Source organism: Xiphias gladius, chromosome 10, assembly GCF_016859285.1.
Source record: "Xiphias gladius isolate SHS-SW01 ecotype Sanya breed wild chromosome 10, ASM1685928v1, whole genome shotgun sequence".
Lineage (NCBI taxonomy): Eukaryota > Metazoa > Chordata > Actinopteri > Istiophoriformes > Xiphiidae > Xiphias > Xiphias gladius.
The window spans coordinates 16934347-16956362 of NC_053409.1; the positions used below are offsets into that span (position 1 = coordinate 16934347).

Genomic DNA, 22016 nt, shown 5'->3' on the forward strand with positions numbered 1-22016 from the left:
ACAGAGGAATTCAGTTAAAACCAACGCAATATGCTGAATGGTGAAATCCCAAGGCATTTTTTCATTCAAGAGTCAAACTGGGACAAGAAGACAAACCAACTGCTATCAGCAAGATCTGTGATGGACCTCTAACTCTACTTCTGATCTTTACCTCAAGTGACGGCTGGAATGCCATCTGAGGAAAGAAAAAAGAAGGAAAGACAGAAAGAGTAAAGCCGTCACCGGGAAGTTGTAATAGGAAATTGCTCTTGGCAACTATTTGTTCAAGCACCAGATTTTTTTCGTCTTTATGCCAACCCAGTGAGACCCCATTGGAAAACAGGGCAGGTCCCCCTAATGAGTAATCTATCTCAAAGCAGTCGTGTCTGGGCATGACAGTTTACTGAGAGGCTTGAAGAACTGGTAATTACCAGTGTTACGGGGCAATTAATGCATATTACACTGCGGCACTCATGGCGGTGACTGTCAGCTCCCCAATAAAAATGAGCACTCTTCAGCTAAAGGGTGACATTAATTGGGCCCTTAATGACTATGCAGAGGAACCAAGCCAAATAGGAACAAAACAGGGGACTCGCTCTGACTCCAGCAGAGGGCTGGAAATTGGACTAAAAATGAGATTAATTGCTGTTTAGAAAAAAAAGAAGGGAAAAAATGTGGTGAGGGGAAGGGGGAGAAAGAGGTTGGAATTATAGGGTGCAGAGAGCAAGGGCTGCACAGATGACAATTCAATTAATTATTTTATACTGTATTTTCTATACCTTAAGAAGTGCAGACAGGTCTCAGGCCCATTTTGATGGCTTTGTCTTGATATCTCGCTCAGTGCATAAACAGCTACACATACATTTCCCAAGGCACCCACATACAGTGTTATGGTGCATAGGCTCAATATAATGAATACATCTAAAATCTTCATTCACTTGAAAATGAGCTTTCCCACGTAACACAAAGAAGGATAGAAGAGGAACATATACAGCTGTGATGATTGTAAAGGAGATCAGGCAGTTAGGTGTTCCATAATGTGCAATAGAGAAAAATCCTCTTCAGAAGCAAGTATTGAGATTTTCTGGGCTACACACTTTCCTATTAAGCCAAAGACCATAAGTATGTCTTTCCACTTAAAACAGTCAATAAAACATTAAGCAAAGCTTTAATTAAAAGTAAATCTGCCAAACTGCAGGCCTTCTGCCGGCAGAAATGTTTGTTTCAAAGGAGATCAAGGATGTGGTGAAGCCATGAAGTAAATCAGATTAATCTTGCTAAAGCTAGGCATATACTGAACACCACCTGAATATGCAAGCCCCAAATCATAAAAATATCAGCATGCAAAACATGCCATCATTTGCATACATTTTTGATTTTGGATTTCCTTGCTATTTAAATATGCAGTTAGAAATAGTCCAGCACTGCCTCTTGCGCTGTCACGCTGCACTCTCACACTGTCATTGGTCCTGATAGAACTCTTCTGCTTCAAAGGGAGCTTTGCAATGGAGAAGAGAATGAGCAAATATTTGAATTGCAAAAACACATCATCTTCCAAGGGGAGAAAATTCAAGACAACTTTTTAGAGTTAAAGATATCCCCAACCCCCAGCAAGCTAACCCTCTGCTCACAGCACAAAAAAGTCAACATATTCATAGCGTAAGCCCTCTTCCTGCTAATTTACCATATCCAAATTTGTGTAATGGGATATGACACATTTTAGAGGGGATTGAGGGGAAAAAAACTTTAATTTGAGGAGAGAACCATAAAATGTTTAAGCTGCTCCTGTATTTAACTGAAATCCACCACACAAATCCAGGTTCTCAGACAACCTGACATGGGTTTGATTATAGACTGAAGTGTAATTAGCTACTTAAGTTATCCTCTGGAAGGTTGGAGTGAGCAGCACTACCATCCTTACTAGCTATTTCAGCATATCTAAAGAGACCTTTAGATTCTGCAAGAGTGCCGTTCCCCTCAGGATTCAGCACAGCCAGTTTACAGCCATTTACATGCAACCACTCCAAGAGAATCTATAACAGCTTCCAACTTTTGCAGAAGTTAGTGAAAAAAGTGTAATAAATAATCTTCATGACAAATCAATAATATGACTCACAGCATATTTGAAAATACGAGCCCCCCAATTTGATGTCAGGATAAATAGAACATTTAAGCCAAAACTTACAAGTCTAGACCTGAAGGCCATGAATAACATTAACAGCAATAAATACCCATCTTCAGACATCTGAAAAAACACCCCAGCAAAAGGGAGAAACACTCAACTCCTGTGTTTATGATTGTAAATTTATTTACCACAGGCTCAGTACTACCTTGAATTTTAAATTGGGGAAAATGTGAGTGTCTCACACATATTCAGAAACTGTCTGGGAAACTTGGAGAATTAAGTTAGTGGCAAAATAAACTGGGGAAAGACAGGCAATCAGCTACTGGTGGAAAAAAAAATTCAAGGCTACATTTTTTTATAAGCACATCAAATCTTTCAATGTAAGACAAATAGTTTGTGGATTCCATACAATAATTGGAGGATAATTTTAAGTTTAAAGTGTTACCTTTTAAAATTATATGTAAACATCATTCCTACATACGAGTAAACCTGTAATCACAGTCTTAAAATGCTTAATTCTTATCATCTCTTAACACACAGTAAGCATTACCCAGAGTATCTCAATACACCGTCCACATCACACTTCCAACCAGTAAAACCCTCTAGTGGCCTCTACTCCTTGTGAGCTGCCGACCTACGTGCAGACAACTTGGAGACAGGTCTGAGCAGAAATCAAACCTGAATGATGGATAGCTTTACTGCACAATGACCTCCGTCATTGGGTTCTTGCCCTAAATCAATGCTGGCGATAACGGCCCTGTGCCAGCGCTCACCTTGCTATGTTCACCAGGAGACCTTATCTATGGCAGGAGGAAGTATGAGAAATAATTAAAGACAAGCCACGACAAAAAAACACTAACCCTACCTTGTCAGACATTATTTACAATGTATACCCCCCACCACTCCTGTTAAAATAGTAATTATGAGAACCAGAGAGATTTGGGATTGTGTGTTTGGAGGATTAAACTGTTTTAGGTTTGTAGGGAATGCTTTGCACATACCTTCTTTCCAAGCGGGCTTCATATTTTAACAAGGAGACTTGTAGATTTAGGATTGACAATCCCTACTCTTTATACGCTGAAGAGCACACACAAACATTCATTCAAAAAAAATTATAAATTAGATTCTTAAATTTCAGCACCGTCAGGTCTGTGTGGACTGGCCAAACTTTCAGTGATGCATACAAGGAGAGGTTGGAGGTTGAAGTTGAGAGGAGGGCTGACAGGAAGTAAAAGCAAAGACTTTATGAAGATTACAGCACTGAGAACTCTGAGACCTCTATGTAGTTTTTTCCATTTGACTGTGCATATGATAAAGTGTGTGTGTGTGACATAGAGAGAGACATAGAAAGCACAGCGAGAGAGCGAGCATGCTTCCAGGCAGTCGCATCAAAATGGAGAGAGAGACCAAACATGACATCAAACGTTGCAATTAGCTGACCCCTTTCTCCTAGAGTCACAGTTTGAAAAGCCCCGCCTTTAAAACCCTGATTAAAATACATTTGCTTTCTCATTCAAAATGACATTTGACAAGGTTAGTAATATTTCAACTAACTGCAAAAACATTCTTGTGGCCGTAATCCTTTTTTTCCATCACTTTGCAGGGGCGCAGGTAACCTCAGAGTGAGTTTCCCATGAACTCAGCGCTACAATTTGAAAACAAAACGGCTGAGGGAGAAAAAAAAACGTAAGAGTAGTTCAAAGTTTCACTCAAGAGTGTTTTGCTTCACCCGGGCAGTTGAGACTAAATGTTTTGCGATCATTATTCAGAGAATTTATCCCCTTTCTAATTTAAACCACAACAAATATTTAAAAACAGAGCCAGTAGTCTTGTCTCTAACTGCAAGCTCCATCCTTAGTAGGTACTCAGGGGGGCTGAAGACTGTCAGTAGCTCTGGGGATAGAGCTCTTCAAACTATTAAAACACCCTCATCACCAAATTAGGAGAGGTGCAGTTTGTAGTACAATGGTCTGTCCAAAGGAGAAGTAATCTAAAAAGTAAAGCAAGGTGCAATTTATTTGTGCATGACAGTATAGATATATAATAGTAAGGGTATATTGCAGTCACAATGTTGTTTTGGAATCAATGTTGAGCCCAGGTTTTTTTTAAAAAGGGCTACAAAGGAACAGCAAACTTATATAAACAAAATGTAAATGGTGTCTGAGACAGTCTTTGTCAGTGTGCTGTCCTGACAAAACAAGCTGAAGATAAACAATGAATAAGGGAAAGGGATCAGAAATGGTCAGGCCAAAACTCTGTTTAAAGTTAATAGTTTTCACATCCATTCCATACGCAGGAGAAGAGAATGTGAAGTGTCGGGCTGGACAGTGAGCCAGCCCAGGCTTAGCTGCAGCTGTGCTCAAATTGAAGTGGCACTTTCTATCAGAGGCCTTTCGCCAGACAGTGCTATTCTGCCCTTTCACTTGTAACCTCCACGACACACAGACACCCATTACAAAAAATAAGAATGGTCATTTAAAACACACAGCAGTCATTGAAGAGACAGATTTTGGTTTTAACATGGGGGAAGATTCATGGTGCCAAAGTGCCAGCTGATAGAGATATCACTCAAAATGAGAAATTCATTTCTCCGACATCTCTGTGGCGGCCAGTCAAAGGGGGTGGCTCAGAGCCTAAAACTCTGCACAGAGTTTATATTTCATTTGTTCAGAAATGTATGCCTTTGTTAACTTGCATCAGTCCAAAGGAAAGGGTTGGGTATCGTACATTTCAACTTTCAGCATGATGAAACGTTACATCGACAGCGGACGGAGATGGAATTTGGATCCTATCATTACGCTGTTAACTCCTTAAGCCCTTGTCAAAAAGGTCTGGTTTATCGTGCTCATTTAAAATACATAATAAGGAAAAAAAAAATGATTAGCATTATTAACGCAAGAGAGAGGAAAGAATATATTAGCAGTCATATTGAGCACACACTTAGTCTGAGGAGTTTTAATAGGGTGCAGTGGCCAAAAGCATTTTTTTTCTGATCATTTATAGACCTGACAAAGCTTGGGAAGACAAATTTGTTGACCTGATAGATCTTGTACATTAACTCCTACAATTGATGAGCAAAATCAGAAGGTCAGCACTTGGACACAGGCTCCTCATATGTCTTTGATTACACACTCCCACTATGGGATAGGCAGGCAGAGATGTTTAAGCTATCAGGCAATCAGACCGCCGAGAGACGTGAAACTCAAACCAGAGTTGGGAGAGGGAGAGGGCTGCCTGGGAACAAAGATGAGGGAAGAGGGTCCTGATGAAGCTCTTTAACAAATGCCAGGCCAGTGAGGGAGAACTCCAACATTCTTGTATCTCTTTCAGTGTCTCTGGCAACAATGCACTGAAGTGAATTAATATTGAAATATAAAGCAAAGTTCACAAAAACAAATACCTCTACATCTGGTGTTTAAATTCAGTTACTTATGGTACATCAATCAAAATGACTGCCATGAGGTACAATCAGATATAGGTCTCACATACCGAAACAAACAATTCAAACCATATATCAACATTATTTTGGGAGATGAATGAGGTCATATGGCGAATGAAAAATGTAAAAATACTGTCCCAACTAAAATTTTGAATAATGGGCATAAATTCAAAACAGCATAGCTGCTTTTGACGTCATTTACTGTAGAACAGACACAGAGACTGATTAGTGTTCTGGTGATGCACATTTTTACACATTTGATTACAATAATTTTGTTATTCTGTAAAGTTGTATCTTTATTTACTGCATTGTTGAAAAAAAACCTGAGGAAGTAACAAAAAAAAAGGGGAAACCCTTTACACTTTGTTCTGACTTTCTAAATCATTGTTCTAGGTGTAAATCGCCAGAAGCTTTTTATCAAGATCTTTCTGTAGTACATGCACACAGAGGTCAAACTGAGCAAGGATAGCACTGAAGACTACAAATACTATAAACTCAAATGTATGCACATTATATTTCTGATAGTTTGTATTTTCCAGATTACTTGTCTGAGAAGACTGGGACATGATTTAAATGTACAGAAAAAAAGTCTGAAAGCTACACAAGAAGATGAAATCAGTGGAAGGAAGGAAATGAGCATAGGTGGTATTAAAAAAAAAAAAAACAAGGTTATGTGAGGGACAGTGGGCCTATAAAAAGAAGCCTACTGTCTAGGTTATCTATAAGGAACCACTTATCACAAGCCACCAGCTCCACACAGTGACTGATGGGCCTCCACAGACCATGAGTACCAGCACATTATCTGGTACACACAGAGCTTCTCTTTAAACACAAAGGCAGAAATATGAAGCATTGTTTTCTGGGCTGTCATTTGGTAAAAGTAGTCTAGTTATTTTTGGTGTGAGTACAAATACTGTTTACAGAAATACACAAGGCATTTCTGTCCAATCTATAAGTTAAAGCTAAGATAAACTGGCTACCATAAACCATTAATTTGTGGCATGTGAAAGACCGCCGATTTAAACCAAAGTAGCTCTTAAAAGGTTCAATTTAATCTTGAAGAATACTATTAAAAATGAGCACCAGTAGCCTATAGAATACATGGAGCAATGCTTACAGTAAGACTGGTCAACCTAACCAAATCAATTAAAAAAAGAGAAAAAACATCAAGGAAATCGTTATCCTCCATATAAAGCTGCCTAACACTTGTCATATCATTAACTTTCACATCCAGAACTAAAATATGCATTCCACCTCTATCCATGTGACATATGGAGAAGTAAAAGCCCTCCTTCTCTATGCCCAATGCCATTCCTTAAAACACAATGTCAGACCATATGAATGATAGAAAAAAAGACCAAATTGTTCCCATTCAATTGGGATTTTTTTTTTTTTTTTTAAAGAAGTAAAGAATTTCTTATTTTTTCAGAGCTTTTCCTGGTCTCATTAATTTTCTGCGACAGGCCACAGGACTCATGGTCCAGTGCTCTCCTTAGGCCTTGGGAAGACACTGGAGGATGCATCTGATGACTCCTGGCCTCCTTCATCCCCTTCTACAGAGATGTTAAAACGCAATTAAGCCCTTTAGTTGGGCAGCATTAAGATGCTTTTGAAGCAGCTGTGGAGGTGAATGAAATTAAATACTTAAAAGGCCTCATGAACCAAAGGTCCTAGGAAGCATTAAATATTTGTGTTGTAGCTTTATGTCTACCGAGCTTAAATGTGTTGTGTGTGTATGTGGGGAGAATGTGTTCATAAAAATCTTCTTAAATTATCATCAGCCTCTACGATAGATTCAACAAAAATATTCAGCTAAATAGAAGAGCACAAACTTTGTATTACAACAAACATCCCTAAAATGATCTTTCTATTTCCCGTTATCTCTCTGTAACATTCTACAAATGTGAAGCTATTCAGGAGGAGTAAGTGTACACACAGGCCTTTGTGAGACACAGCAATCATCATGTACTGTGAGTACAATCTATTTGCCTAGGCTATCTATCTCCACATCAAGAAAATATTACTCCAAGTTTACACATTGAGTGTTATGCAGACCTGAATGTCTTTTGAGGGTAAGGAAGCTATCGAAATTCTGCCGTTAGACTGAATTTTACAAAAAGCTCTTTCTAATCCTTACCCACTACTTTCTGTGTGTTTGACAAATGCTCTTGACTTCTTCCTGGAATTAAACTCAGAAGGTCACTGTAGAGGTAAAAAGAAGGAGAAGGGGGAAAAGGCAGTGAGACTGAGAAAATAAGGGGGGGGGAGTGTGTCTTTTTAAGTCTGATGACATACATCATGAAAGCTGACAAAAAAATGTACGTTCATCTTTTAAAAAGTTCCATAGCGAAACAGGAATTCATGGAGAAGACATGCTTGCACCCCATTTTACTTGAGGCTTTCTTCTCCATCTCATAGTGTCACAGGCAAGCAGAAAGACAGGAGGAGGGATATATATCGCTGGGGTGCCGCTTTCTGTCTCGCTCCTCGTTACACACACAGCGCCCGTGTCAAAGCTGCTCTCACACTCAATGGTAAATGACAAATTTGGATAATGCACACATACAACCCTACTAAAATAAATAGCAGACATGGAGGCTTAACCAGAGCTAAATCCTGAGGCTGCTGGAGACCTGAGAGTGCGGATTACACCCCAGACGCCTTAAACAATGCACCCAAATGTGCATCCTTAAAAGCATGAAATCCTTGAAGCATCAGAGCCAGCTTGTCATTTGCCATTAATATTCCAAGTTGCTTGTGCTTTGGGGGCCAGCATTGCACTTCTGTGTGCTGATGTGCCCTAAAACAAACACTTGCAAAGCCCTAAAGGAACCACCATTGTGGATAGCTATTTTTCTAGCTGTGGAATATTCTAAGAGAGGATGTCATAACAAAGGAAATAATAAAAGAGGCCACGTTCCAGCACTACATGGGGTATCCATAACTATAAATAGAAGGAAGGCAATGTCAGAGACACTTAAGCTTTACCTTGAAAACTGATATTCGTGCTTTCAAAAAACAGAGGAAATGAAGCTCTAACTATAATTTTCTATAAGTACTTTTCCTATAAGTTAACTACAAGTACATAAAAACTCCACCACCATAAAACCTTGTATCCCCTGAAAAGCCACCTCTCATCAACATCATAACAGAAAAGCTTATATGCAGTAAGAAACTTGAACTGCAATGTGCAGAGGAGCAACTATTCACATACCTATGGCTTCATACATTGCATCACTATGATTACAGTAAATGGTTATTTTTTAAAGGCCACTATCGCAATGGAATTTTTCCCCCTCTCTTTGTTATGCACATCTCTGATAGGAAGGTGAGGTAAATTATGGCAGGGCACAGGTCTCTGAGGTGTCACATCGTCACCCCAGAAGCGCCAGTACCTGTCCTCAAGGACAGCCCTGTAATGTCCAGCCTCATTGGATCAGCAGCAGCCAAAGCCTGTGGGCACCCTCTCTCAGGTGACATCCCCTATCTACTCTGGCCCTATGATGGCCCTGCTGCTGCTGAGGCTTATATTACTCTTATGCTACATCTGCATTAAATGGGCCCACATGGCTGGCTATTTGCAAGCAAACACATATTGGCGTGCTGTATATGCGCACGCAAGTATTTCCACATATGAACAAATGCCTAATTTATATTTAACCAGTCATACACAGAGAAGAAAACACTGCATATCCAAGGATCGAGAAATAAAACCTTTTTTAAAGATGAAGGCATAATCTGATGAATTGAATAAAAGTAGTCTAAAACACATTGTGTCATTACACTCTACTAATTAAGCATTCCTGTTGTCACTTCTTTGAAAAGTTCAACAAAAAATGATGGACATGCCCATTAAAAAAGGATGGAAATGTACAATATCTTAAATCAAAAAATTAATTTGATGTCGCAAATGGAGTGACGGTTCTGAGGCTACAGCAGAATTACCATGCAATTTCAGTTATTAAATCTACAGCATACAGTCTCAGATATAATTGGAAAAAGTTCACAAAGAACTCAAGATGTCTAATTGCAGCTGTGTCAGCTAACATAAAACATCACATAAATCAGATTTCTGTATATTCATTAGCCACTGTGTCAGCGAGCAGATTAGTGATGTTGTAGGAACAGTCTGGTGAGTTCAGAATTATGACTTCCTCATTAATTGTAGTTTTGCTTCCATTATGTGTGTCAAAAAAAGTGCTACAAGAAAGGACAAGCACTAATCTTGCACAAAACAGATTTGAATGGAGATTGATATGCGCTTTTGGAGCATGAGAATCTTCTGCTGGTAATTATGGGAGGACATAAATTAACTACATTACAACAGGGCATGACTTTCAAAATTACTAAAACAAAAGAGCCAGATGAAACATAATGCCTTTGCGTGCATTCAAGTCTCAACAAATTTCAGTGGTCAAGCCAGATGATGTATAATGGCAAACTCAAAAGTCTTAACCCCCACTTCAAATGAGGGAGAAATGAGGCATACTGTCCCATTATATTGCTATAAATCATTTTTTGTAGACGGCTGACAGCTTTTTATCAGATCTAACCTTTTCAAGCTTCCATTAAGAGTGCTAACATTTTCAACTCTGACACATTTGCAGTTTACGAATCTCACAGTTGATTTACTTTGGGAGGGGGCACGCTGGCATTCATGCTCATTCCACAGAGGCTGTCCATTGTGTTGGGTGGAATGGGGGAGGGAAAATGGGGAACAGTAAAGAGAACGGACACTGAATCTTCTTATTTGACTCTACATTTACCCTTTTAATTTGCTATACTACAGTGCAAAGTAGCTTTGTTGCTGAAAAGCTATTTTGTTGTAAACAGTATAATCAGATTTACTCTATTGATTCGTTCATAATACACAACTGCTGCATGGAGGGCAATTAAGGGTCACACAGATCCCTCATAATTTGACAAATTAATAAATATTGGACTTTCTCACAGAAGAGATGCTGTCAGACTTTGAAACAAGCAAAGACTAGTGGAACAGGATACAAAAGACAAGCATTGTATCAGTTTAAGAGGAACCTTTGGAGGCCTTTTTGTCTAAGTTTTGCTTTGTGAACGTGCTTTGCTGTGAAAAGCTGTAGTGTTGATGTTTTGACTGTTTCTCACAGTATTTTTTCTACAAGCTGTGATACACAGTCTCCTTACAGTGAGAACCTATAATTGATCTATAGAATCATCTATTTATCCATCCATCAAATATTAAAACTTGTCCTTTGTCCTCAATTTCAGATACATAACCTTTACAAGGGACTCCACAAAAACACTGACAACAACATATTAAGTAACTAAACCTGACCGGGGCCACTACAGTAGCATGGTCCAAATTTGCAACAAACAATGACAAAAATCCAAATCTCTATTTCTACAGAATTTCTGCAAATCTATCACAATAGCTCAAGTACACAAATATTAAGGAAGTCCGCATATAATTGTCATTATCTAGATTGATTCTTGTAAGTGTGTGATAAGCTAAACTAATCAAACAAATACAAGGCAGAACTTTAGCTGCTGCTGGGAGAGTTATGGAGGGAACTTTGCCAACCATAATTGATTTAAGTACACCATAATCAAGAAGGGGCAGTTAAGGTGGTAACGCACAAGGGTCCATATTTCATTACATGCTGTGTTTAACCTTACCCACTTCTCCTAAAACACACAAGAGGCTCATTATGTGTTTAATATTCACCAGCAGGTGAATAATTTTTATGCAACTCTGATAGTTTGGTCGAGATGGATAACTCAATTATCTGAACATCCGTCAGAGCAGAGGGCTTGCTGGCTCTGGAACGCCACCAACTAAGATTGATGGCTGGAAGACACCAATAGCTGCTGCTTGGCCATCTCATCCAGGCACTGGGCCTTAACACGCCGTTTGATTCTGCAGAAGACTGTTTTTCTCTCCTTTTTTTCCTTTTCTCTTCTTTCTTGGGAGCATTGCAGGTGAAGCGTCATTACCCCTCACTCCACTGAAGAGGGGTTCATTATGGGGTTAGTGTGTTGGCAAGACTATTGTTTGGATGATGAATGCTGTTGGTGAGAGCTTTGGAGAGAAAATTAGTTATGTTTTTTTTCCCCCCGTCTACAAGAACATGTCCCCATAGCTCACACTGCAATGCTTGAGGGCAAAGCAAGAACAATTAACACAAGAACTGGATGAAGCAGTTCAATTAAAGCAAAGAGGGAATTCATGAAAAATAAGCAAATCACTGGAAATGTCAATCAGGGGCAATGAAGTAATTACAAACACCGCTGTGCAATTCCAAGGGCAGTCAAAAACAAAACGAAAAGGTTTAGAGTCAAGCACTGAAATCTGAGTTTGAGGAATGGACAATCACCCTAAACATCAGCCCTTCAGGGCCTGTCTCATAGAATGAAACCAACTAATGAGAAGTGAAAGCAGGATGATGTCACCCAATCACTCTCTTGTCCCGTTTTCTATTGGTTTATGTTTTTGTTACCATGGTGTGCTGACCCAAAATTCACTGCCTTCACTTGGCAAACACACGCAAATGTACACATGTGCGCAAACAATAAGAGAAAGATGAAGCACATTTGGAAATGTCAGCAGTAAATGTCAATTAAAAATTACAAGGGTGCTGGAAAAGGTAGCATGTGAAGGGACTGACATTTTTTCTTTTTTGACATGACAATGTTTATCTGACCAGGCTGCTGGCTGACATGATGGGATCTGCTTTGTCAGTTCCTTAATACACCCGGACAAGAATGCCCCAGTGAATATCAATGAAAGACACCCATGAGCAAATATGTAAGGCTCAGAGTAACCCTAAATGTCCAATCAAGCTTCTACTATTCTGATATTTTGACCTACTGTGAACTAATGACAAAAGTAACAAAGAGGAAGACCGAAGACAGATTAACGCCATTTTCTTCAGTTTAAACCAAAACAGCACATTGACTTATACAGTGAAATATTTAAGGAGACATTTGATCTTCATATCATGCGGTACTTTTTCAGTAGCCCTGGTCTAGGCCTATTTCGGAGCTTAAACAAAGCCTTTTTTCATTCCCCAACTTTCTTAAAGGCATTTAATGAGGCCTAAAAGATAGTATCCATCAGATTAGCCCTTTTTAAATTCACACCTCGATGACTTTTAGTTCCTGACGTCAATAATAGGTAATAAAAAAAAAAAAAAAAAAGAAAGACAGAGCTTTTCTTTCTGTAAGCAGGCCACTTTCCAAATAAAACTATGTTACTCTGAGAAAATAAAACACACCATTGATTATGACCTTGACCTCATCTCTCACATTTTAACTACTAAATGATATTGGATGAGTCATCTTCCCTGAAAATTAAATAACTGTATTGCTGGCAGCTTCTGGGTGAAATCAGTAGGTCAGTCATCTATAGGCAGGAATAGCATTTTCTGAACATGGAGCCATTATCTCCTTGTCCTTAATATTTTTATTAAATAACTAATACTAATAAATCTTAACATATTTTTAAAACTGCCTTGGAAGGTATTAATACTTAAAATTTTACATTATTTGTAAGATGTACAGGAGTCTACTCAGGACTCCTGTGTATGTGTCTAACCTCTCTCTTCCATTAAGGCCTTTTTTTGGGGGGGGGGGTTGGATACATCACACTATACTCATCCACACACTGCATTCACTACTGAGCTACCTGACTAACATTTTATTTCATTTAACTTAAATTCAAAATAAATTTGATTTTAATAATCTTTATTTATGTGTGACATTTGTAACTTACTCTGGGCCCGTTTTTTGACGACTGTAGGCTAAAATTACAAGAGAATAAAGAGAACAATCTATTTTAAATGAAAATGAAAACAGGTAGTCTATATTGGGATAAATTTTGTATTAATACATTTCTTTCTAAATGTCTTTCACTATCTTATCAGTGATAGGCAGACAAGAGAAAGGATTATTTTAGGTTGGGGAGCAACGCATACGAAACCACAAATGAAATTCATTCATGGTAAACAGATTCTCTTACTGTGTTGTGAACTTGATAGATCCAGAAACCTGATCCTGTTCTGGTGCTGTACATGCACAAAGAAAACAAAAACAAATAGACGAAGACAGAGAGAGTCCGGCTGTGGTTGGGGCCTGGAACCTCCTGGCGCTCCAGCACCATATCAGAACATTTCAACTTGGCGACTGGAACCTTGTACCATGGGAGGCAAGAAATGTGAAGACCATGTGTGACCGACCCCTACTCTCCCCAACACAAAAGTTACTCTACCTGATTACTTCAGTTTAAAATGAAGCCTATGTAACACTGAGTATTGAGATAAATGATTGGGCTATTGGCTGATGAAACTTTTTATGACAAGTGCTCATACCCAATATTTTTTGCTGACATTAAATAGTGGAAGGCAGACCTATCCAAATTATTCATTGGCTGGGACACTATATGAATTTTGCAGCCTTTAAACAAACTAGCACATGAATTACTATATGAAAAGGGGCATAACCTTACAACCCCCATGTAAGCCTTATGTTTTCACAGTGTAATAAGAAAAAAAAATTAAGTTGGTGTTCTCTCTGTAAAGATAATTCATATAAAAGCTAAATAAGTCTGTATGTTGCACATATTCATTTCTAGCACTGAGACATACACATTCATATGCATACACATACACACACCTCTGTTCCCCCAGGGTCATACCATGAGGGCCCCTTCCTGTCCAGAGGTTCTCATGACAAGAGATCCAATGGATTAATCACCCATTTCCCAGCTTTCCTTCAAAAACGAAATGTGCACTCTGGAAAACAATCAAGCTCACAGGCAGACCATTCATGCTGTAAAGTGCTTCACTGACAGAGGTGGATGTGGAAGTAGTGTGATGTGCACATGTACTATATGGAAGTCTGGGGCTAGTGTGGCCTATGCCAGGGAGGAAGTGGTTAGCATTGTAAGACAGAGATATGAGTTGCATTGATAATACTGAGAAAAGCTGATTGTGGTTTGTGGTCAAAAAGAAGAAGTTGTAAACAATATGCAGACTGAGAAAATAGTAGTTGCAATATCATATGATTAATTCAGATAAAACAAATAAAAAATAATAAAATAATACAAAGAGGTGAGAATACGTAAAGAAGACTCACCTGTTCCAGTAGCTCCAGAACTGCTCATTGAGATAGGTACGATGACTGTGGTCATCTCCAAATGAAGCTTTGCTCTCAATCCAGTGAACAATGTGTCCCTCAACGGCTTTTCATAAACAGAAACACATGCAACACTGAGAAAACTGGTGACAGGAAAGCCACACAAGCAAGGTCCAGAAGGGCCAATAAGTTTTTTTTCTCCTGTCAATCATCAAAATCAAAGAATTACATAATAATTTTTGAGGAAAAGGCACCAAAGTTTAGCTGCTGTTATTTTGGATAATATAATGGCATTTATTACGTAAATACTAACCAACTGGAACCTCCAGGATGATATCAGGTGTTTTATCATAGCCCATAGCTCTCAGTTGGTTCTCATCTGCAGGAGATAAAGTGCAGAATTTTAACATTTGACTGAAATAAGTTTTACTCTTCACTGAACAAGTTCTTTTAGGTAATCAGCCTACTGAGGGAACATCAATCACAGGCTACTGGCCTAACCACATTCTCAAAGGTGCTGGTAACAAAACCCCTCAACGTTAGCAAAGCAGATGAAGTAACAGCAGAGGACAGCGAGCACAGTAAAACCATTAACTACATCTGCCACATTTTCGCTTTCGTTGCACAAAAAAAAAAAAAAAAAAACGTAAAGCCCAGTTACAGAGCTGCTCTCCAGTCTGCAGTTTGGCAGCTCTTTATAAAATATACAGCAAGAGGACAAGGTTGGCATTATAGCCTCTGTAAACCTGACCCCTGCCTGCAAACGCTGCAGCCATTGTCCTTGACTTCTGGTGTGCTTCGGCCATTATCCCTACAACACCTGATTTCTCCATTAAATCTCAGGCTGACCAGGTCATTCAGTTCCAAAGGCCTGCCTCTTTGTCTCCAGCGAAGCTCAACTAATGGGGCATGGAGGGGAATTGAGGAGAGATGGAGGGTGGCAGTGTCAGCGGTGGTGAGGAGGTAGCATCAGCCAAGGATGGAGAAAGAGAGCCCAGTGAGGTCAGTGATACTGCCAGAGGCCTGCAGAGGGGCATCCTGGGTGGGTTAATGTGGGTGTGCATGTGTGTGTGGTAGGGATGAGCACCTCTATTCACTACCACTGAGCTGTTGACATTGTCATGTGGCTCTGATCGCCTTTTTACATCACCTTTGATTAAAATTAATGGGCCATCCCTGCTGGTGGGTAGCTTATTTCCAATCCATTTATCAGATGGGGTGAGGCTGCCTCAGTGGCCCTCGTGCCCCCCAAACTCTTGACAGTTTTAGAACAGTCCCTCTGTACAGCCCTGAAGAAAGGTCAGCACTCCAGGTCCAAATAAATGTTATGGTCTTAATGACAGAGGGAATGACTTTTATCCTTCATCAGTCATCTGACCTAGGGGATGGTGATGGGATGGTGATGATGGGATAAATTGGGAGGGGGGGGGGTTAAAAATTCTCTTTCACAAGTTCACATCTGGACACTCCACCTTGATTTAATTTGAAACTTGGAACAAGGCAATGATGTTAGGAAAGTAGGTAACTATATTAAGAAAATTATTACAAAAATGTAACTGGTGAAAATATTAGAAATCACAACCCTTATATGAGTTTCTTTACATCGAGAAATACAATCCTTAACAATACCTACTGCAGTCAGGAACTAATGAAACATTAAGAGCTACATTCGAAGCTTTTATTTTTTAATATTCATTGTAGGCTGCTGCATAAACATCCAAGGATATTTGATAACAGCTCCTTGGTTCAGATCAATAGGAGATAACATCTAGTGCATCACTCATGTCCAGATCTTCCTTTACTAAGCTTACACAAGGGCAACACTGCAGCAGCCAAAGTGACTTTAAAACGTGATGAGAAGGTCAAGAATTGGCTTACCCAGAAAGGAAAGGTTCCTCTCCTTTAGTTTGTCACGGAGTAGGACCTCGTGCTCTTGGCCAATAGCACTGAGAATAGAGAGTCAAGGATTCCAACGTACATTATAGGAACAGCAGCATTTTCTAGTGAAAGAAGCACTCTTTTAGATCTTTAACCTTAAGTAAAAGTTAATTAAATCAAAATTAAAATACCTGCATTCAGCATCTTCTGCATCTTACTTTAGTAAAAAGTACAGAACAATTGACAGCAAAATATATTGAAAGTAACAGAAGTAAAAATACTCATCATTGAGAATGGCATTTATATATATATATATATATATATATATATATGTGTGTGTGAGCAGCATTTTTGTTGCAGCTGCTTGAAGTGGAGTGGATTTTAACAATGGTAGGTTGTTTAACCCACAAAAAAACTCTATCCTTAGACTTTTAAGACTTTTTTGTTGATAAATGAGTCTTATAAACTGTATTTTCCAGTGCAGTGAGAATATTTGAACCTGTTTTTTTTATTTAAAATAACCTGTTTAAAAATATTCAAGAAAAGAAAAGAGTGATGGTATTTTAAAACAAAAGATAATGAGGCAGATTGCTGCTGCACTAGAATTATGAAAAAGTTGATTTTATAAAGTTTTTGACACAAGATGACTGGTACTCATAACAGGTTGAAAAAATTCCCCATGCACTGGCAGGTGTTTTTGATTTTTTTTAAAGAAAATAAAACTTTAAGGACTCAATTCCTGAGGATGTGAGTCCTTAGAGTATTAAGGACTCAGTTTTTCTCTGTACAAATCAACATGTCTCAGAAGCAGTTAGGACTTGTATGGATCAGAATCTACAAAATATGCAAAAATAACTACTAACTATATTACTCAGGTAAATGTATGAGGTGAGATCATAAATGCACAGATATGAGGTGATGCAAGCTCAACTGTGCATGTGTACGTTGACATCAGATAAAGGTAAGAATCTGCCTGTCTCCTCTATTAGCTTACTATGCAAAGTGAAAGCCAATTATTTTCATGCCGATGTATAGGGAGGTACAATCAGAGTTTTCAGGTCGACCTTAATCCGCTTTAACGACAAATCTCCAAAGTGCATTACATAAATGAGGAAGACGAAACAAATGTCAATTTGGCAAAATGCATAGAGCGCCTGGACTCGCTGCTCAACTCATTCCTCTAAAATATTTGAAGAAAAATGCTTTTAGAATAAATGCAATTTTACATCATTATGCATGATGCTTGATCCCACAGAAAGGCCATGTATCATATGTATAACTTGTCTACTCCATTAGATAGATAGAAAAGTTCTTAGGGTATTGGGCTACCCTCAATAATAACTAATCACTCAAAATAGCTTCTAATTAATATGTGCATTTCCTGATTGACACACATGCATTAAGAGCTAACCTTCTCATGTGTAGGTGGAGCTCTTTGAAATCATTTAGTAGTTGGGCAGTTACCATGAACTCTCTGTGGCGGAGTCACTGACTCTAAGTTGACACTGACAAGGACTGCCAAAGAAAGGTAAAAGGGGGATGTGGAAGGAGGGCAGGATGGAACAGGGTTCACTGACTATGAACAGAACAACCCAGCCCCACCACACACCAAAGCCTGGACAGACACAGTACCATACGGACATACATATATCACACTCATTCAAATAGGTCTCCTCCCCCAGGAAATAGTTGGTCTACCAGCCAGCTGCTTGCCCCTAAATAGCCTGGATTCAAGACTAAGAACTCTTATAGTCAAGGCTAAGGAGGGGATATTCATAGCTGGGCAAAAAAAAGGTAAGAGGAAACACTGGGAACATAAGGAGTACAATTCAATTATGAATAAATGAAATACAACCAATGTGTAATCAAAATTAATAGTTCAAGTTGAATTGATGTGCCCAGAACTCTCCGTGGTGTTGGACGGCATGCGAATGATCAGAACTAAATACAGTAATGAACATAAAATTTCAAATCATCTGGGTTAAATAAAATACCAAAGAGAGCGCATCAACCACCATGAGGCTCATGAATGCCATTTTTTTTCTTGTATCATAGAACATTGGTTCTGATCCACTGCGTGCACATGGAGATGCATTTAGATCAGTCTATCCTCTCCTCCTCCTCTTTCCTCCATCACCTTCCAGCCCCTGTATTGGGGATAGTGGGATGGCAGGCAGAATGAAACACTTCCTCTGTGAAGCAGAACTTTTATGTCAGGTGAAGCCAGACACATCTCATCCCCTTCAATAGCTCCTCGTCAATTTCAGGCTTAAAATTTTATGGGATAGGATACTGTTTGATGCAGTCTACCAGCGGTCCATAACAGCAGTCATTTATTGTGCACTGAAAAGAGGGAGAAGAAATATTATGGCGTGCGAAAAGGGTGGGTGGGTGGGTGGAATGGAGGTGAGGGAAGGAAGCCCACACAGTGCTGGGAAAGGAGAAAACACAGGAGATGCTGGCAGACTGGCAGGCATGACCACCGGCTCTCACGTGACCTCATCAGCAAACATGAGCGGCTGATGCTGTCCCTCAGCCAGGTGCTACATTTAAAAACTCTCTGTACATGAGCAGTAGATGTGTTACATGAAAAAGGGTAGCGATGCAGACTTTATAAAATTACATACATTTTAATTTAAGTAATTAAAACATTTATATCATTCCATGACATCAAACAATTCAAATTAATTCCTATAATATTTCCACTTAAATTTAAAATTGAAAACACTTACTTGATAGATGTTATTGGCCAAAACCTGGTCTGGAATTAATGATGGCTCCTTAAGCATGCTGTTGAGGACTGTTTTAGAGGCTGAGAACAAGAGAGACATGCAAGAAAGGGAGAGAAACAAATACAAAAATCACATTAATATAATTACCCAAATGACACTAAACATCTGAGCTAATGTCTTACAAATGTAATAGAAAAAAATTCGAATTCCTGCAAAAGCAAACAATTGAAATATAGAGACAAAAGACAGGCTTGACACACAGTAATTCACCATTCCATTGTTAGTGCAGTATTTTCTCACTAGTCCATTAGATGGCTGCTAGGTGTCTACAAAGATTTTCTATAGATAAATGTTTCAGTCCAGAGCACAGGAGCCCCATGTAGTTTATCTATGTTATGAACGCTGACTATTCTGCATCTCTCATCCCCGTTCTTGCTCGACTAACATTATAAATCAGAAGGGGAAAGCCTGCTGGATTCATTCGCTGGTACTGCAACAGCAAAAAATTCCTTAAATCATTTCTTAAAAAGAACTGGATTAAATGGATTGTATCATTGTGTGACGAAATGGTTGAGGCATGCCATTTTTGTGATATATATACACATGGTCCTGACAGACTTGCGGCAATACGACAATACAAGGAATGTTTCTATTCACATCTCAGGCATGGATGGTGCCTGTACCAACACTGCATAGAGATTCCCAAGCTCATGTAAAAAACTGTGCACAATATATAACTGTTAAACACAAGACAGAAAAATAGTGGATAAAAAGGTGAGTTAAAAACCCCAAAAGAAAAAAGATAATTTTAAAAAGACTTGGGTGTACATTTACAAACGCTGAATGGATCATTAGGCGTCTGTTAAATTAATTTCATCAATAGAGAGGCATTTAGAAGAAAATTTAAAAACCCTCAAGACCCTTCTTTTCTGTCCTGTCTTCCCCTTTGCATCTCTTTCAAATGCATTACTCCTTATGAAAACTATCACAGAGAGGACAAACAGTGCTATGATCCCTCATCTGCCTTATGATGAAATAAAGAAGGAGGGTGGAACGAGAACAAAGCACACTGAGCGCTGCCTCCTCTCTTTCTGTTTCTTCTTCTTTGTCTCCATCTTTCTCTGCCACCTCTTTTTTTTTTTTTTTGCCTCCTCCTCTCTGTTTCTGCGTCTCCCAGCTACGGTACTCCTCCAGCCCACCCCATAACCCCACATTGCCTCTTAGAGCTGCAAGGCACAGGACTGTGCTTTATTTCGTTGCTCATTTTTCTCAGAGATTGGTACCTTCACACGCAGATCCATACCGTGCTCCTGTGCAGTACAGGCGGCGGTGAAGAAAGAGGGTTATATTTTCCCCTTGAGTTAGGACACCTCATGACAAATGATAATGGATAATCAATAAAGCGGGAAATATGAGGCAGCAAACTTTATGAAGCCAGGAGACATATTACTCCCCAACAACACTGGTTTCCCTTAACAAAGTCACTACTCGACTGTGCCTAATAATCTGAAGGAAAATCAAAGGACCCGCAACCACATCAGCAATATTGGCAACTTATTCCACTTTAATGGCATTTTGATTGATTTTTTTCCCTCTTCCTAATGGTCGTTTTATAGATTTGACGCTGCTTCTGCAAAACAGTAGTGTGTAATAAACCTCCCCGAAGGCAAACGGCAGCCATTAAAGCTCTTGTCTTACTAGTGCCCATAATTGGAGGTTGACCACCAACACATTTTGGTCTCTCACATAACATACACAAACACACACATCCAGGACTAGACTTCTCTCTCTCTCCTTGTCTCTCCAGCCCTTTGATATTTTTGGTAGATGGCCATAATAAGTGACAGGATCCCTTTCTCCTGCTCTTTCTGAGCAATGGGGTTAAAAATAGCCATAAAAAGGTGACCTTGGCGCTGACATTGTGGAATTTCAGCCAAGCACTGACCTAATGAAAATGGAAGGCCAGGCCGCTAATAAATCAGGATGCTTTTAAAATGAGTTTACCCTAATGCTCATTCATCACGGGCTGTAATGCTATTTGCAGGCCCAGTATTCGCTGCTGTGCACAAATACAGCAGTAAATAACAACAGGGCCCTCGCATCCCTCGCATCGTTGCAGCCTCCAACATCAGCATACATTTATTAAAGACGCCCCCGCCTTGCACGGTAAGACTCCTCTATGACACCCTGAGCTCCTCTCTGCCACACACACACACACGCCATGCTTTTTAAATACACACTCTAAAGGCACACAAAGACACACACATAAAACACATGCAGGGAAATAAAAAGCATAATCTGAAGAACACCAGACACAGAGAACAAAGCCCTCCAGCACGACTTTGCACCTTGTAAACATTCACCAAATTTACTGTAATTGTCCCATGTTGGTATAAAGTCTGACTAAGGTATCATATCACATCGTCAACATCTGACAAGAAAGAACAGAGAAGAGGAGAATAATAGATGTGAAATGCTACGCCTCCATTGGGATCTGCTAAAGAAAACAACCAGTGTAAACAAATCACAAGGCTGTTTTCATATGCAATTCCAAAAGAAGATAAACTGTATAAAGCAAGGTAACAGCAACATAACCTTGGCTTGATTTCTCATTCCTTATGTGTGCAACTACTCTTCCTTTCCCCACTAGGGTGAAAAAGTTATTATCTCAAACACAAAAAAATGTCGAGAAACCTCATTAGATAGCAACATTTGTTGAGGGAGGGCCGTAATAAACAATAACGGATGACGA

The 22016-nt window shown here is 39.2% G+C and overlaps 1 protein-coding gene across 4 annotated transcripts in view; it reads right to left on the bottom strand.

Moving 5' to 3' along the window:
• The window catches only part of cdin1 (CDAN1 interacting nuclease 1), a 56861-nt gene that overhangs the window by 14484 nt on the left and 20361 nt on the right, over nt 1-22016 (bottom strand). For all 4 annotated transcript variants that reach the window (XM_040136345.1, XM_040136344.1, XM_040136343.1 and 1 more), the window contains 5 exons: nt 19265-19344; nt 18826-18875; nt 16533-16600; nt 14968-15033; nt 14655-14760 (listed from right to left, as the gene is read on the bottom strand). In XM_040136345.1, the coding sequence (XP_039992279.1) occupies nt 14655-14760; nt 14968-15033; nt 16533-16600; nt 18826-18875; nt 19265-19344 (370 nt within the window). The remainder of the gene's footprint in view (nt 1-14654; nt 14761-14967; nt 15034-16532; nt 16601-18825; nt 18876-19264; nt 19345-22016) is intronic.